The following is a 17,590-nucleotide window of genomic DNA, read 5'->3' as shown; positions in this document are numbered from 1 at the left end:
TTTTAAACATTTTCTATACGCGTGTTTGACCATATTTCTAATTATATTATCACAGTGAAATTTTTGTGGAATTATTTTTATTGGTATTCAAATGATTCTACGATTCGAACAGCATGTCTCTCAGTAACACATTTGAGGTCCAACAGGCCATTGTTGCAAACGTTGTTCAGCTGTCTATATGTCCCCACGTCGTTCGTTGAGAAATTGCATCCTCGATCCAATCATCGTCGCCGTATCCAGTCTCGCGTAACTTTTTTTTATTGAAATTCGGCGCTGGAACCACGTCAGAGAAAAAAAAGAGGAAAAACAAGGAAAAATATTCGCTCACGTTCGGGGGAGGGGGGAGGCTAACGTGTCGGTACGTTATCGAGCGAAAAGTTAATATCCCGTCGCCTAATTTCCATGAAATTCGTCTTCGATAGAGACGCGGTGCGTCAGCCAACCGCCTTTTCCGCGATCTGCATATAAAGAGCGCCTGGCAGTCGGACTTCTGCCAAATTGTATCGAAGTTTCGGCTCGTCTCGAACCCCCGGTGTAAAGTGGGTGTGTGGCGTGTATATATGTATAGTCGCTATCGACGAGTTTTCTAGACGTTTCGGTGATTCATAGAATGCTGGATGCTTGGAAGATTGCGCAGGAGGAGCGTGGTTCAGCGTCATGGTGGACGCGGGGGAGGGTATGAACGAAGACAAGGGAAAGCGGGTCGTTGCAGGATGCAATTACGGCCATTTAACGAAGTTTCGAGATTAGCCGCCGACGCGGAGTTGGGTGCTCGCGTTTCATTTAGTTTCGGAATCCATTATCCCTGCGCCCTCCTCTCCTCGCTGATGCTCTGCACCCTCTCGCCCCACTCTCTTTGCTCTTCTCTCCACGGCAGTTTCTGCACCCTCTCTTGCATTTCTCTCTCTCTCCCTCTCTGTGGTCTCCTCTCCTCGTCCCGGCATCTTTGCCGCGACGCGAATGTCATTCGATGGGTTCAGCGAGGACGATGGCTGGAACGAGACGAAACCGAGCGACGGTATGGGACCGTAGCGTGAAGGGTAACTGTGCTATTATACCAGTATATCAGGGGGAGTGAACTTTCAGCTTACTCCTTCCTACGGGCACGCTTAATTACTCTAAGCCAAGGCCAGCCATCCAGGGTCCGTCAGTTAGTTGGCCAACCAGTTCGCCACCGAGCGAACCAGTCAGCCATTCAAGTCAAGATCTCGCCTCTTTTCTTCCTCCCACCCTTCTTCTTCTAGCCTCATCTTCTTCGTCCTCTTCTTTGTCTTCTTCTTCTTCTTCTTCTTCTTCCGTTCGAGTGTTTTTTCTCTTTCCGGCCTCCTTTTTACGCAACGAATCGCAGGAAAAAGACCGAACGAAAAAGCGAGAAATAGCGTCGACGGATAGGAGACCTTCTTAACATTTTTTCAACATCCTCAGCGACCACCTTTGCCACTTTTACCTCCGTTCCATCCTTCCCTCTGGTGTCTTTGGCCAGGACCAAATTATTCAGAGACTTTCCTCCCGGCTGCTTCGTCTTTTCCCACCACGTTTCCTTTCAAAGAAACATTTATTTGCGGAACCACGGGAAACGAGATTTCTGAAAGAATTTTAAGGGGACTGCCTCGAGTTTGACGCTCTGATTACAAGGTGCGCGGGAGTTTAAACGTGGACGTTGAAATAATGAAGTCGAACGATGTTTTGGAATTGTTAATGTAGCGGGATTACGTTTTTACGATGTTAAAATATGTTAACGTTGACCAATAGACAGCGGATCTTGTGATGCGAAATATAAATATTCTTGACGCAAATCTATTTTCTCTACCAATATCTTTAACAGGTTGAAAATAATCCAACAGTATTTTTAAATCCTAGTTGTTGCTGCTTTAAATCACGTCTTCCCGCTTTTTGTCGCAAATGCATAAAATCCGCTGTCTAATAAATGAAAGACCAAAATTCGCCGGTGAAGTAATATTTTAGAGAGTTCGATATCGACGGCGAGAAGAAAAAAAGATAAACGAAATGGAGGGATTCACTCTGTCCCGGCGGGATTGATGAATGAAATTTCTAACGCCCCTTTGTGTTGAGATCGAATGAAAGTCCTGTCTCGCGTGTGCGCGTTTACGGGGACAGAGGTTTCTGATATAAGCTGCCGGTACATTACATCACCGTCGATCGACTTTTGATATCCCTTGATTGAATTAAGCCTGGGGAAAGATGACTTAAATCGATTATGGGCTGGTGGGGTATGGATGGCAGTCTCCACTAAAACGTTAATAATTATCTGAGCACAGCACTTAGGGTTGATTATCAGCGATAACTGGCAACGAGACGAGCAAAGGCAAGTCGTTACTCAATTTTCGCTCGACGTCCGTTTTTGTGGACCGGGCTTTGCGCGTCAATCCAGAATCGCCCAAGAGGAGAGTGCAGAATCGTCAGGGAAAACTTCTCGGCTCTCTCTCTGCCGCTGCTACCAGAGAGTTAGATATAATTTCGAGTTACGGTAACGACTGTGTATTAGTAAGTTCGTCGTGTATGCAAAGTTCGGACTTGTATCGTCCTGCTTCATCCTTGAAATGTGCTCGATACAGAGCTCTTTCCATTATACTTCGCAAAATATAATATGTATTTTCTATTAAGAAGGTCGCGCATAGAATACATAGTTCTAGAATCACAAAATTCTCCATTCCACATTTAAAAATCACGAGCATTAACGTTCAGTTACACGCACGCACAACATAAATAAATTTTCGATACAATTGATTGATTGCTCTGACACAAAATTAACATTTCCGGATGCAGTCGACACCTTTGTTCATACTTGAAACACTAGATTTGAAGTTTTCAAATGCGAGCAATTAAAAGTTAACCTTACTGATCAATAAAAGTAGAAAAGCACTATTTCCATTTAATTGAATTGAAAAGAAAAATATGACATTTTTTCTATACAACACGACTTTTATTACCCGCCGCACGAAGCAAATCTGAACAGAATGGACCACAAAAATATTAATTTCCAGTAGAAGGAGATCTAATTAATTTTCAAATTGAATACACGCAACCAACTATGAAGATAAGAAGATTATGCCGACAGAAGGGGCTCGTGGAAGAATAAAACCGAGCTTATTATTCAAGCGACATTCAACGCTCAAGCTAGGATAGTTGCGGTTCAACAATTTGAAGAGTATAAGCGAATCCGTATCATTTTGTAAATAGCAGACGCGGAATAAACCTTGTACTCAAGCGGGAGGTATCCAACAAAATTATTGAAATGTGAAGGGGACTCGCGTCCGAGTCGTAGATGTAATTTACTTCAACTACTGGCGCCTGTATAATATCAAGAAACCAAATACCGCGTGAAACGTGATCGCATTTTGCTCTACTGTGTTTCTAAAGCAGTGCGTTGTTAGCGTGCTGGACGAGGTTGTAATGACTCTGGAGTTGAAATTAACAGGAATGAAGGAAAAATAGGATCAAAACGTTGATTTTGTTTGATAATTAGCAAAATTGCTTCATAATTAGCAGTAAACGATCGAACCGTTGCGCCGAAAGCATTTAACATTTATTAACAGCAAATACGATCGATAGAAGAAACATATTTATCATGGATGGCGGAAAACTCACAACAAAGGAAAGTTTTTATGCGTCAATGTCGAGACAGTTTGGAATTGAAACTGTTTTCAAATTATTATAACATATTTACTTTACAGACGCGATTCAAATAAATCTTGAGAAGGATCCAAACTAGGATCGAAACGTTGATTTTGTTTGATAATTAGCAAAATAAAGCATTTAATATTTATTAGAAGGAAAAGTATGTTTGCAAAATGACTGAAGACACTTTCTGAAGACAATCATCGATGTAAGCTGCCAATATTCACGTAGAAGGACGAAAAAAGAAATTAACGAATTTTGTACGAACGTGTCTGTATTCTTTATTGCTTGCACAGTTTTAAAGACACGTGTCTCTTTAATTTGACAAACGACGAACAGTTACCTTTTGTGGATAATAATTTTATCATAAAATTTTTTGACACTTTCATGAAAACATTCTGCAGCGTAGAAAATGGCATGCAGAAAATATCGTATGAAACAAATGATATTACAGATCCTTGATATTAGCATGATGGACAGCAAAGCGAGCAAAACATAAATTTGTTGGGAGCTGCGCAATACATCAGTCTCCTCGATTAATATGAGAATAATGTAAATATCAAACTCACGCAGAGCAACTGTAAATACTTTTTATTCTCACTAAAAGCAATTATTGCCTGTGAATCGAACCGATTCTAATATCTGTAACAGCGCTGAAGATTTTGCGAAGCACCTGTCAGGTTCGCGGTGTACGTAAAGAATTGAGCAGCTGATCGATTAGCCATAGTAATTATCGCGTGACGTTTCGCGAAACGATTACGATAAATTCGGCGGTTGGATGCCACGATAATCAGCAGGATCGTTCCAGAAGACAGAATCGAATGGAAGTTTCGGACGGTTCGACCGAAAGCGGGGGTATTCGTTGCAATTTTGCTTGCACATCTGAAATTCAATTTCCCCGGGCCAAAAGCTGTCGGGAAAGTTCTCATCAATGCTTCCTCTCTCTCTCTCTCTCTCTGTCCCCCCTCCCTCCACCAACGGAGTCTGCGGAGGTAGAAGAATGGAGATTGACAACAGACGCACGAAGCGTTAAAATGTTTCCCAGAAAATATCCAATGGAACCGAAAAGTTTCGTGACGCTTTAAGTCACCATGAAAGCGGCTTTGCTTGGGTCGTTGAGTGATTAAAGAGTCTGTGAGCATGATCGACTGGGACCATCGTCTTAGTATTTGACACGTGACGTCGCGCGTCGCGCCGCGCAGCGTCGCTGACTGTAAGGATCGATCGGTGCATGCACCAAGTTTAGGAAAGTCCAAAACGAATCCTCAATATTTCACCAGGAAGTTGGCCGAGCAAACTTCAATAATCAATACGTATGACACGGTTACAAGTTCTGCGGTGCTCGTACAATATTTGTCATCTACATTTTCGCCGCGGCTTGGCATTTGTTTTACTATTTCGAGTTCAGAGTGCAAGTAAATCCTCGCTCCCCCGTCGACGCTTTCGATCGCCGGCACAGCAATCTAAAAAATCTGTGAAATAAAAGCGTTACGGCGGCTTCGCAGTCCTCTTTTTCGCGAGACCTGCGAAAGTGTCTATAGAATTTTACGCCAAGTCTCAAAAACTTCGACCACCCGACTGGTGGCAGACTTGTGCTGATTCAATTATATTGTAATTCAACTATGTCGTAACTGAATTACATAATTCAAACCTTTGAATTAATTCAATTACTAAGTATTTAATCAGATGTGTAATTGTAAATTATAGCTCAGAACTTTGAAGAAGTGCGATATATTTTTCTTTCATATACTTGTTTGCTGTCTATGCGGCAGAGTTCGGCATTAATCGATTACAATTTTAGTCAAGATTGATTGATTAATGTGTATCATTAAAAAAGTAATCATTGAAAAATCGGCGATTGATTCAATCGATTGATGAAGTTAATCGTGAACCGTTGATTAAATGAAGAAATCGTCGAAAAATCGGAGACTGATTCAATCGAGTGGTGAAGTTAATCGCCATACGGTCTATCCATAAATTGTAATAAGGAGGTAGATAGAGACAGAGAGCGGAGATGGAGAATTGAAAAAAATATATCTTATCAAAAACTCAGTTTACATATTTTTCAGTATTCATACAGTTTTGATTCCGTATTTCATTTCGAAGTTTCAGCAATTAATCATTAATCAATTATCCGATTGACGATTACAATTGAAAGGAATGTAATCGTTAATCGCAATAAACGACTAAAGTAGAAATTTAACCGTTATTCCCAATTGACGGTTAATAAGTATTTAATCGTTAACCGCAATTTTTTAACGATTTATAAGTATTTAATCGTTAACCTCAATTAACGACTAAACTAGGAGATTAATTGTTAATTGCGATTAACGATTGAAGTAGAAATTTATTCGTCAATCATTGATTAAATATTTACCCAACTCTACTATGCGGCGACGTAGTTTCTATTCCTCGTCCTCGTTCATAATACGTAACGCTATTTTATAATTGAAGGGGTGGATGGATAAGGGTGTCAAGTTTGTTTTTTATAAAAGAGTTTTTAACAAAATATGTTGTCCTTTTTTGATGAATGAAGATAATTATTATTTTTTTTTTGTATTAGAGATTAACCATAACACTATACTATAGTATATTTGTAATTGATTCGTCTTATTATCTTCATTCATCAAAAAAGGACAACATACCTCGCTAAAAACTCTTTTACAGAAAACAAACAATTTGTTATGTACCTTTATCCATCCATTCCTTCAATTGTACTCCAATTGCAATTACGAATTACATTGTAATTTAATTGAATGAAGATCTGAATTATAAATTACAATATGACTGAATTACGATGTAATTCAATTACTTTGTAATTGTAATTCCTGGAGTAATTCAATTGTAATTCTGCACAACTCTGACAGGAGGAAATAAATTAGTCTAATTTTCAAGGTTAAGAAATCTCGTACTATTTTTCGCATACTCTGCAATATTTCAGCTTTAATGTAAAAAAAGAATCATCGCTCTATTTCATCTCTATTTAAATTCTTTGATTTTGACACAAAGTTCATCGCTTTGCCCACTGTGCACCGCGCCGTCTGTAACTTCGATTGTTGATATTCTTAAAAATGTCAACATTTTCCCTAAATTTTTGTCGATTTTTACTGTATGCACCTGTATACATTAGCCTTTGTAAGGAGGACGTTTCTCTCACGATTTTATGAATGAACGCGTTCGAATCCTTGTCCATCAATATTTTTACATATTTTTCCTGCACGCACAGGAGCAGCAAATTCATTTATATTCACCATTGTTTTACACGCGCAACGTCGCCGCAGCAAAAAGTATCGTGAAAGTCGTACAATTAAATCCATGGATCGAGCTTTGACGAGAAGAGAGCGTTAAACGCGGGGCGCATCCCGTAATTTCGAAGTCTTTACGAGCGAACGCGCGACCAACACACGCACGCTCAAGCACGCATAATTTTCAGCTGTTTAACTCGCGTAAATCGTGTTCCATCGCGAGACCGGTTTGGTAGTAGGAACGCTCGAAGTTCATTCCGTTTTACATTAGTCATACTTTCTAAAAGCCTTTAGTACTCGCATTTATGGGTCCGGGCGAAATTCAAACAGTGCATCGAACTAACATTAGCTGACTTTAGGGTGGCGGCGAGGCAAGTTTGGCAACTAGATTAACGATTCCCCGGAATTCTTCGGGCCGCGGAAGTGGCATAAAGTTTTATCTTCACATGCAAGAAAGTTTAGGGTCGCACGTGGCCTGGTGACAGAAAAAGCCCCCGGCACGGAACTGCCGCATCTAATGTATATACCGTCTCGCTAATGCAAAACCCATAATTATCGCGAGCGCGGAGTAGAACCCTAAAGTGATGTTCCATTAACCGTAAATGGTCCTCTCCGAATTTCTATTTCAGACTGGAACTCCGCGCTATTTATCATTCTCAACGGTACGAAGGAGGAGCACTTGAACATGCTGGACGGTGGTATTATTCAGCGATTACTTGAGGAAAAATGGAAGACCTTCGCGCGGGTAAGTGCGTCCACGTGACAATATTCTCGCTCGTTTCTTACCTGGCATTTTTCACAGGTTTAGCCTGATCGCGCTATTTTTATGCCGCCTTCGACACGCGGCTTATCATCTCGAAATTCGACTTTTAAGGGGGTACACTCGTTTCCAGGATTGCAAGGATGCGGGATGCTTGTGCCTTCTCATTTCTCGATAATGAACAGATGGGGTTTTTCGGTAGTCAAAAGCGCTGGATAACAGATGCGTAATTTGCTTTATTCGGCAACATTAGTTGTCGTTTATGAAAATAACTACACTCAGCAAAATAAGTCTCCGTACACCCTTTAAAACAGAATAGATTTTTTATAATTATACAAAATGTGACCTGATGTTTTGTAAGCAATTAGAAGCATTGGTTTACTGAATGATGTGCAAAAAATATTTTCTAAAAATTACAATTTAGAAGGTTGCAAGCAAACATACAAAAAGCGCTTTTTCAGACTTTTTTATTTGGGCCCTTAATAAAAATTTAAAATATATGTTTCGTAGATCTATAGTAGTTACACACCTGCCGAAAATTTTGATCGAAATCGATTGACATACACACGAGCTACAAGCGGTTAACTTTTGATCGGTTTCTGCTTAAAATCCACAGAATCGTACATCTTTTCTTTCCTGCGTCAACCGATTTCGATGAAATTTTCAGCATGTGTATAACTAACATAGATCTGGAAAACATACATTTTAAATTTTCGTTAGGGACCCAAATAAAAATAGTTTTAAAAAATGCTTTTTTTATTTTTGCATGTAACCTGATCAATTGCAATTTTTGGTAAATCTTTTTTGCATATCATCTAGTAAACCAATGCTTCTAATTGCTTACAAATAATCAGATCGTTTGGTACAATTATAAAAAAGTTATTCTGTTTTAAAGAGTGTACGGAGACTTATTTTACTGACTGTACCGAGTGTACATGCGCAGCTGTATGTTTCCGAATAATGCACATTTCGCTGCCGAATAAAATTAAGATTTTTGAGTTGTAAAAATAGTCTTTTATACACTGAGAAAAAAAAGTAGTTACTTCAATAACACGCGTGTTATTGTAATTTTTTTACTTCGATGAATATCAATGTATTCTTTTCAATAGTATGAAATTTAGAAGCAAATCGTGATGTATTTGAATTGTCTATCATGAAATGATTGAAAATATTATTCGATTCAATACAGTACATTATTATTCGTAATATTTCTTTTTTTCCTTCAATCAGATATGTTGTTAAAAAAAATTTGAGAAATGTATTGATTTATACTGGAATTGGTTTGAGGCCATATCTTATTTTTTTGAAAACATTGATGTCAAGCTATTCGCTTATATGATTGGCGGAAATGAATTTTGCTATTGAAATTCAATAGTATTAAATATTAAAATAAGTTCATATGATATTGGCACTATTCAATAGTACATCTTATTGAATCAACATACTATATTTTTTTTGTTTCGATAGAATTTTTTTCTCAGTGTATAGCGCTTTTCACTACTGAAAACCACATCTTTGCATTATCGAGATATGAGAAGGCGCACCCTACACCTTTGCAATCCTGAAAAAACGAGTCTACAAAAAAAACCCGGTCTAAATTCATAAATAGATAGCAGATTTGATGCTTTACGACAAAAATGGGAAGACGTAATTTAAAGTGTAGATATTATCACAATAATTGATCATTTTTCATGCTAGCTTCGACGAAACCGGACTCTACGTTCTTTTTCATTGATTGTTCATTTGCATACCGGGATAATATACAGCTTGGCTTCACGTACAGACAGATGGTGGTAACTGCACGTTAATGACCGGCATGTTAACGAACTCAACCCCTTAGGTTACAGGACACAGGTCTCGTTATAACCGTGCGGTCCCTTAATTTGAAATTAGCGAGGTGAAGTTAAGGTATTATAAATTTTATTCCGAGCCACCACCTAGATTGTTAAACAATTAAGGGTCTCGGAAATCAACGCGAAATATTCGTCCGAAGATCCAGGAATAGCGACGCTTGAATTCAATGTGGCTCAGCGTTGTAAACACTCCAACTTATAAGTCTTCTAACAGCCAAAATTAAACTAATCCATTTCCATCATTGTGTATTATTATTTATTTTCAGTTTATTTGAACGTGGTCGTTCAAGTTTAAAAAACTAATAGATATATAAGAAATTGATCTGTTACTTTAATAATTTGAATAAGTTCTTCATTTTTTCTGCGGACGGCAATTTCTTAAAAATTTTTTTAAACCACGTTTGCCACGTTATTGAGAACCTATCGTAACAACAGTTTATTTTCATCTTTCAGACTTTTATTTAAAAATGCCGTAACGAAGTCTAATATAATGGTTTGAAACAACCGTTTCTGTCACTCTGCGCATATAACATCGTGTAAAAGAATCCACTGTCTTTTACTACAAAGAGCCTATTGTGTACGCGGCATATGCTTTTCATAATTCCTCCGTACGTTCCTATTGTCTGCTGACATTCAATTTACCCGGCCTGCCCATCTTCTGATTAAGCCGGTTAGTGGAGGTCTAACTGTATTTAAATTTAAATTCATACTTTGTGCGTCACATGGCAGAAAATATTCTCTGGAAAAAAAATAAATCCTCGCTTGACGGGCACACAAGATCACAGAAAGATCGATACGTATCATCTCGTATCCAACCGCGCGGTCTAAATACCAGAATTATAATAATTATTATGTATGCATCATTTGGCGGGATAAAGCAGTGGAATAATAATATCTTGCTTTTTTGTCAAAGGGAAACCTTCCGGCCGAACGGTGTATTTTTTTCGCAGCACAATGAACGCATACATCGCGATAAAAGAGGTTTTGTTCAAACACGAAACGTACTATGTACTCGAAATAAAATATTTCAATGCGAAAATTAAATTTCCAAGCTGCGCCGGTCACTTTTTGTATTACCATTGTTGCGAAAACGGTAGAGCCTCTTTCGCAATTCTTTGAACGTTTTATGCGAGGATCTCTAGTTGAAAAATGCGTCTCGATTCCGGCGATCCAGCCACGCTCGTGCAGCTTTGATCTCATTGCATCCAACATTTAATTTCTTGAAATACCATACGTGTTGGAAGGTTATCTTCCCGAATCCGCGAATGACTTCCGAAAAACAGCAGCAAATATTGTTTCATAATTCTCGGTAGTTTTCGATTTCAGCTAATTTCTTTGTGTTATTTCTTTCTATTTCATATGCACTGTACCTTTGGAAACAAGAAATTTTTTGCCTTTTTCTGATGTAATCCTGTAGATGTCAGTTATGGTCCCTGGTAGATTTTAAAACGCAGAAATTTCGTAGCATAGTAATCAAACACCTGGCGAAGGTAAATACGCGTTTAATCGTTTATTTTGGTAAACGCCGGTCACCTTAATGTTTTTATTGCCGAATCGTGACGTGCACGTGCGACGCGAATTGGCAGATGTCAGCCGTCCCGGTTCGAGTGCGCAAAGCAATGAATAAGAAGGGTGTACGAAAAATGTTCGTAGTGGTTGTTCATCGGTGCATTTCAAATTATTCCGATGATTATTGCGTGACGTCGAGTGGACGCGGAGTGACTGCCAGCGATTGTCATCGCGAACTACACTCGAGCGTTCGAATGGCGATGGCAGAGATCTCCAGTGACGTTGGATAAACGTGCAATTTATTTTGGGTTCGTTTCACAGTGACGCGGACGACCGTGTATTGATAAATAATCTATGAATGATCTCAGAACGACGTCGATGGAGCGCGTGCTCGTGTTTGAGTGTGGTAGCGCAGCCAGTCGTCTTTTATGCAAATCAACGACAGGATGATGCGTCGGATTTAAAGTCGATAACAATACACGGAGAATCTGCTCACCTTCGAGAAGTCTTCGAATTTTCAGCTCGAACCTCTTTTCAACACATTGAAAAAGATACATAGTGATATAATAAATATGTTTCTCATTGGACATTTTAATCAAACATTTTCGATGTCGCTGTTAATTTAGTTTTCGAATGATACTTGGGAAGAAGGTTTAGTGAAACGTACTTCTAAATTTGAAAATAGTATGAACGTATTGTTAAATTATTCTAATGATTGTGCTCTGTTTTAAGTTGCACCTGCTCATTTTTATCGTAAGCGATGAAAATTATTTATGAACAGTGCAAAACAGTATTTAAATTTTTAATACTACTGTATTAAGGGTACCAGAAATTATTGTCGTTTTTGGGTAAGTCAACATTTGACTGATAATAACGGCTAACTTCGTACACCTACGTTGTTCCGTACATGGCTGCAGATTCAGGAAACTAGTTAGTACTGTTTCGTACAAAAATATTGTTTTTTTAGAGGTTTCCAGGGAAGAAATCCAGAAGAGTTGCACATTCGGCATTGTATGCTACTTGGAAAAAAGACTCGAACAAAATCAAAGAGTTAGGTTGGGAAGTGTTACCACACCCACCTTATTCACTCGATGTCGCACCTTCTGGTGATCATTTGTTCAGGACAATGCAGCATTTTTTAAGTGGAAAAAATTCCGAAATGTGGAAGAGCTAAAAACTGGACTTTCTACATTTTTTGATCAAAAACCATCTATATTCTACCGATCAGGGATTGAAAAGTTACTTACTAGGTGGCAGAGAGTCATTGATAAGGATGGTGACTATTTCACTGATTTACTACTTTAATTTTACATAAAAAATACTAATAATTTAAATTTTAAATACTGCTTGGCACTGTTTCTCTGTTCATAAACAATTCCCGTCATTTACGACGAAAATGAGCAACTGCAACTGAAAATAGTAAAAACCTATTAAACATTCAACCTATTAAACATATTACGAAAGAAAATAAATGACTATTTCATTGGAAAATTTTAAAATTGCATACAGATCCGTCTGGTAATAACAGCAGCACAATGGTGGTCTTGTCTACATATGTGTAGTCAAGTAAACCGGTTACATTATGACAGGCTAGCATCCGCGACATATATACCATTCATAATATTAATCACAGTCACGTTGAAACCGCATATAAGCATCAAATGACCAATTACGGTGTGATACTGAACATTGGGATTAGTTCGGTTTTCGTGTAACTAATCACGATATCGATTTGATGATACCGCATCATTAAAACAATTGAATGTAGAGCAGGCCTCGATATACATACATCTACACATTTTATTTGTATCATTCGTTCTTATGCATTTTATTAGCTGACGAATACCTACATGATTATATGTGACTGTAAATAATATTAATTGTACAATCCACTAATTGCAAGTTATATGTAACTCTGTTACGATCGAGTTTCACGCTTTTCTGCATATACCCTCGACGAACGAAGTGTCTTAACGCGTCCGAATGTCCGTTTCATATTTAATTATGACTCGAAAGTTTTACGGTCTAACCCGGACTTCCTAATGACCCGGAAGTTGGTGCATCGCTGGGAGACCTTAAAGTTAGGTCTTTGGAACGCCCTAAAATATTCTGATTAATATTTTCCATAATCAATTACAATGGTAGGTCTATCCATTATTCTTGTTCGTAAGTGGGGGACTTAGTAGTACTATCGAAGTTGCCTTAAACTGGAATTAAAGTATGTTTCTTTACTTTTAAGAAATTAATTAAAATAATATTTTTAACGAAGCAGGCTTTGTAGATCCGAAACAAATGAAAATTGTACAAAATTCTAGCGAAATTTATATTCTAGATTTTGTTGAACATTTTTATAAGCCATAAATGCATGAAGATTCGCGGTTTAGTAATTAATAAATAGCAGGTTATTTGATTGATAAAATTGAACAGCTCTGCTTTTAAAAGCTGTGGAATTGTGCGAAGTCTGATGAATTAATTTGTTCAAGTGACATAAGTGTACGCAGCAACATGACAGAATAATATTATTAATTCTCTCCATCATCGTGGAATAATAGATTAATATTCGAAAAGCTCGCAAACTATGAGGGATCGAATAATTGGGTGAAAATTACTGGTCCCGTAATTGTGGTCGCCTCAACTGAAATTCTTGCGGGATTTTCGTATTATAAGGAACAGCATCATAATCAAAATTTCGTGAAAGCTTTTCTCTCGCTAGTGCAATCGGATTTACTGAAGAATTACAGTTATGAGACGATGTCCGCGGGTTATAGGTCAGTAGAGATAGTTACGTACATACGTAAGCGTGTAGCACAATAGCAACCGTTTTGACATGCAGGAATAAGACTTCATCCTCGCGGAAAGAAACAGACGGAGATTAAAACGGAGAGAGCAAAAGTCTCGAGTCATGCAATTTATATAACAATTTAGTTTCAGTGCTATTATCGAATTTTTTAATAAAACTTAAGCCAGACTAAACGGCGGAATTTTCAATTTACATTTTCCTTCCTGCTACCAGTATATTCGACGAGTAAACGCCACGGGAAGATCTGACTTTAAAATTTTCCCAGATGGTTGTACAAAAACATTTACGCATTCGTGATTTAGCAGCAGATTCCACAAGTACAAAATGCATGTAGAATATGAAGAACCTTATACATATACAGGGTGAGTCACCTAACGTTGCCACCTCAAATATCTTTGTTGTTTTTAAAGCCTCAGTATGAAGTCTACAAAGAAGGGGTTTCGAAAATTAGTAAGTGATTAACCAGTAGATTGCGAATTTTTAATGGTTAATTCAAAATAATAATGTTCTGTGTCTGTTATATGGACTAGGAGCAACTTAGAATGTTTATACGTGCATGGGTAATTATAGTCACTGAATTCCTAATGAAAGTGACTATCATTATAGGTGTTTAAAAAAGGGTGCTTCCATTAAAGAAAATGAAGGTGACCTTGATAGCTCTAAAAAAATCACATAAAAACAAAAATATTTTTGGTATCATGTGAGCCCCACTGAACCATTCAACTTTGTCCTTCAGACATTTGAGGTATCTTTAAAAACAACAAAGATATTTGAGGTGGCAACGTTAGGTGACTCACCCTGTATACTGGTAAAACCTTTTTGAAAGCAGAGTTGGGCAAAAATTTAATCAACGATTGACGGACAAAATTTCTACTTCAATCGTTAATCGCAATTAACAATTAATCTTAATTTAATTTAGTCGTTAATTGTGGTTAACGATTAAATAGGTACTTATTAATCGGTAAAAAATTGCGGTTAACGATTATTAATCGTCAATCGGATAATTGATTAATGATTAACTGCTGAAATTTCGAAATGAAATACGTAATCAGTACTGTATGAATACTGAAACAAATGTAAACTGAGTTTAGGTGTATTGTCATTTTGTCTATAATACAAACTCTGTTTACGTGCTTTTATGTTTGAAGTTATGATTCCTGGAAAGCTACGACCATGGTTTTGTTGAAACATGTTTTTGTTGAAATATATTATTATTTCTGTCAATTCTTCATCCGCTCTCTGCTCCCTCTCTCTCTCTTCCTCCTTATTACAATTTATGGATAGACCGTGAGGCGATTAACTTCAACAATTGATTATATCATCCGATTTTTCGATGATTCCTTTTTTAATCAACGATTCACGATTAAATCAACCGCCGATTTTTCGACGATTTCTTCATTTAATCAACGATTGACGATTAACATCATCAATCGATTGAATCAATCGTCGATTTTTCGACGATTTCTTTTTTTAATCGTACGCATTAATCAATCAATCATGATTAAAATTTTAATCGATTAATGCCCAACTCTGTTTGAAAGGATGCAAGCTTTCATGTACAAACTGCTTTTCTTCTATTGCGCCACTTATTAAAAGATCTCTTTAATTAAAAAATCAAATAAGAGTCCCTCAATAATATTCTGAAATGATTTGAGCAGGAGCCAAATTTTTTAAAAAAGTGGAATAATGTAAAATGTTGTTTTTAGTGGCATAATCGTATTAAATTCTTTTGGAATTTTATTTTCTAGCATTTTTTGACAATTTTTTGAAGTGACTTGCATGAAGATCCGCAGTCTAGTAATCGCCTACTGGATAAATTTATTCATTCGGGCGTATTCTATGAAAAAAAATCGAACAACGGCTCGAAAAAGCAGGCTTGTTATTTTTTAACCCTTCGACGGTGGAGCCAGAGTCTATTTTGATTTCCTCATTCTGCTTTGTATAAAGTAAGCCATGAAAAATGGGATTTTCATAAAAATCCGCAGTCTAATCATCAAGTTGTAAGAGTGGTGCGAGGGTTAAGAGACAATACAGACTTGTACAGGGTGTCCCAAAAATGTTGTACTTCTCTGAAAGAGATGATTTTCGCAAAGGACAAAGTACATTTTTAGTAGAGCCTGTATAGTGCTCGGTAGTTGTAGCGTTAACGCTACTTTTTTTCTCCCATAAAAGTTGCAGTTCCTGAAGAGACTGATCATCTTGGTGTTTCACCTGGTTTCATTGTCGCTGGCGGTGTACCTGAGGCCCAACAATGCGGGCACCATTGTCCTGAAATGGCCGGAAGAAATAACGGAAGCTGTTCGTACAATATCGGAGTGCGTCACGATCGTAGGCGTGCTGAGCTATTTTCTGGTGCAGCTAGGCGGTGAAGTCATCAACATCGGCCTGCTGTCGTTCCTGAAACAGTTGGTATGCCTCAGGATCCTGTTTACACCAGCGCCGCGTCCCGTGTTACTCGCGGATCTATTCGTGAAAGTTGCGATCGCGAAACACACCGCTGTGTTTCGTGGCTCACGGCACTCGATCTCCGACTACGTCCGAGGGGAGTAATTTCTAATCGTAGCGCAAGATGTTGAGCAAACTATTAGCCGGTGAATTGCGGCGAACGATCACTAGTGAAAACGAAGAGGTGCCCGGGTATCCTCGCATGAAAATAACGTGTTCTTAATAAGACACCGTGCGCTGATCATTAACCCTTTGCATTCGGTTGTCCCCTCTGAGGCACCACTAAAAATTGCTGTACCATTATTCAAAATATTGTTTCCAAATTATTAACCCCTTGCCCTACAATATCATGTCAGACTCGTAATGAAGATTCTGAACAGAGTCTAATACACTCCTGAAAAGAATTAAGGGATCACTTCTGCGAACCCGAAAAATTGCTCCCACTTTACGTGATCATAACTCCGTCAAAAATTGCTTTATCGATATCGTTAAACAATGTTCTAACAATCGTTAAGCATGTAAAATTTCAAGAAAATGTGGTTTCTCCAGTACCACGCGCAGGATTTTGCAAAATCCTGAGGTCTCGTAGACAAATTGTGAGACCACATTTGAAATCAGCGTGAAAAAATCTACGGGAAATGATATACATATATATAAATGAATTTTCTCAACGTTAAAAAACGTTCGTACCATAATCTCCCTATTTTCCCATATTCTGCAAAGTTTCAGCTTTAATTTTTAAAAAATTTCATTGCTCTGCCTCATTTCTATCGAAAGTTCTTTGATTTTGAATCGAGTTCGGTCCTTTTCCACTATGCGCCAGCGCGGCGGTAGCGTATTCAGAGACGTGGCGCGCTAATTTCTGCGAAGCACTAACTTCAAACACAGCTGCCATAGGTAAAAAATTGTCGCAGCGAGTTCATGGGGTACTCAATCGAATCGCCAGAATCTCTCTTTCAATCTGACGTTCGGATCATGGTATTACGACAATTTCTCGCCGAGATACAGCGAGTTAAAGGAAAAATGGAAATTGTGCATTTTTTAAGCATATTTCCAGAAACACCTGGTATATCGAAATGTTAATGAAATTGAAAAAACAAAAGGAGTGCCTTGAAGAGAAAGAAACGCTCTTTCTATTGCTTTTTTGCACAAGATTCTACGATAATTTTTTTGCTTTCTGGAGCCAGTTAAAGTTAAAAAGCCAACATTTACTTCAATGTTGAATAACTCGAATAAATAAAATCGCACAATAATCAACAACCACACATTTTACACAGGAAAGATAGCCCTTCCAAATGACATTAACGCGATTTATAAAAAAAATTTGTTTCCCCCCGTG

At 37.9% G+C, this 17,590-nt stretch overlaps 2 protein-coding genes across 3 annotated transcripts in view; one reads left to right on the top strand and one right to left on the bottom strand.

Moving 5' to 3' along the window:
- The window catches only part of Iav (transient receptor potential cation channel subfamily V iav), a 59,996-nt gene that overhangs the window by 8,396 nt on the left and 34,010 nt on the right, over positions 1–17,590 (top strand). For both annotated transcript variants that reach the window (XM_076426336.1, XM_076426337.1), the window contains 2 exons: positions 7,514–7,629; positions 15,979–16,215. In XM_076426336.1, the coding sequence (XP_076282451.1) occupies positions 7,514–7,629; positions 15,979–16,215 (353 nt within the window). The remainder of the gene's footprint in view (positions 1–7,513; positions 7,630–15,978; positions 16,216–17,590) is intronic.
- The window catches only part of LOC143209969 (arginine kinase), a 90,142-nt gene continuing 80,543 nt past the window's right edge, over positions 7,992–17,590 (bottom strand). The window contains exon 4 of the mRNA XM_076426339.1: positions 7,992–16,203. Within this exon, the coding sequence (XP_076282454.1) occupies positions 16,165–16,203 (39 nt within the window). The 3' untranslated portion in view covers positions 7,992–16,164. The remainder of the gene's footprint in view (positions 16,204–17,590) is intronic.

This window comes from Lasioglossum baleicum, chromosome 6 (genome assembly GCF_051020765.1).
Source record: "Lasioglossum baleicum chromosome 6, iyLasBale1, whole genome shotgun sequence".
NCBI classification, from domain to species: domain Eukaryota; kingdom Metazoa; phylum Arthropoda; class Insecta; order Hymenoptera; family Halictidae; genus Lasioglossum; species Lasioglossum baleicum.
The sequence above is the reverse complement of the archived record's forward strand: the minus strand, read 5'-3'. Positions and strand labels throughout refer to the sequence as shown.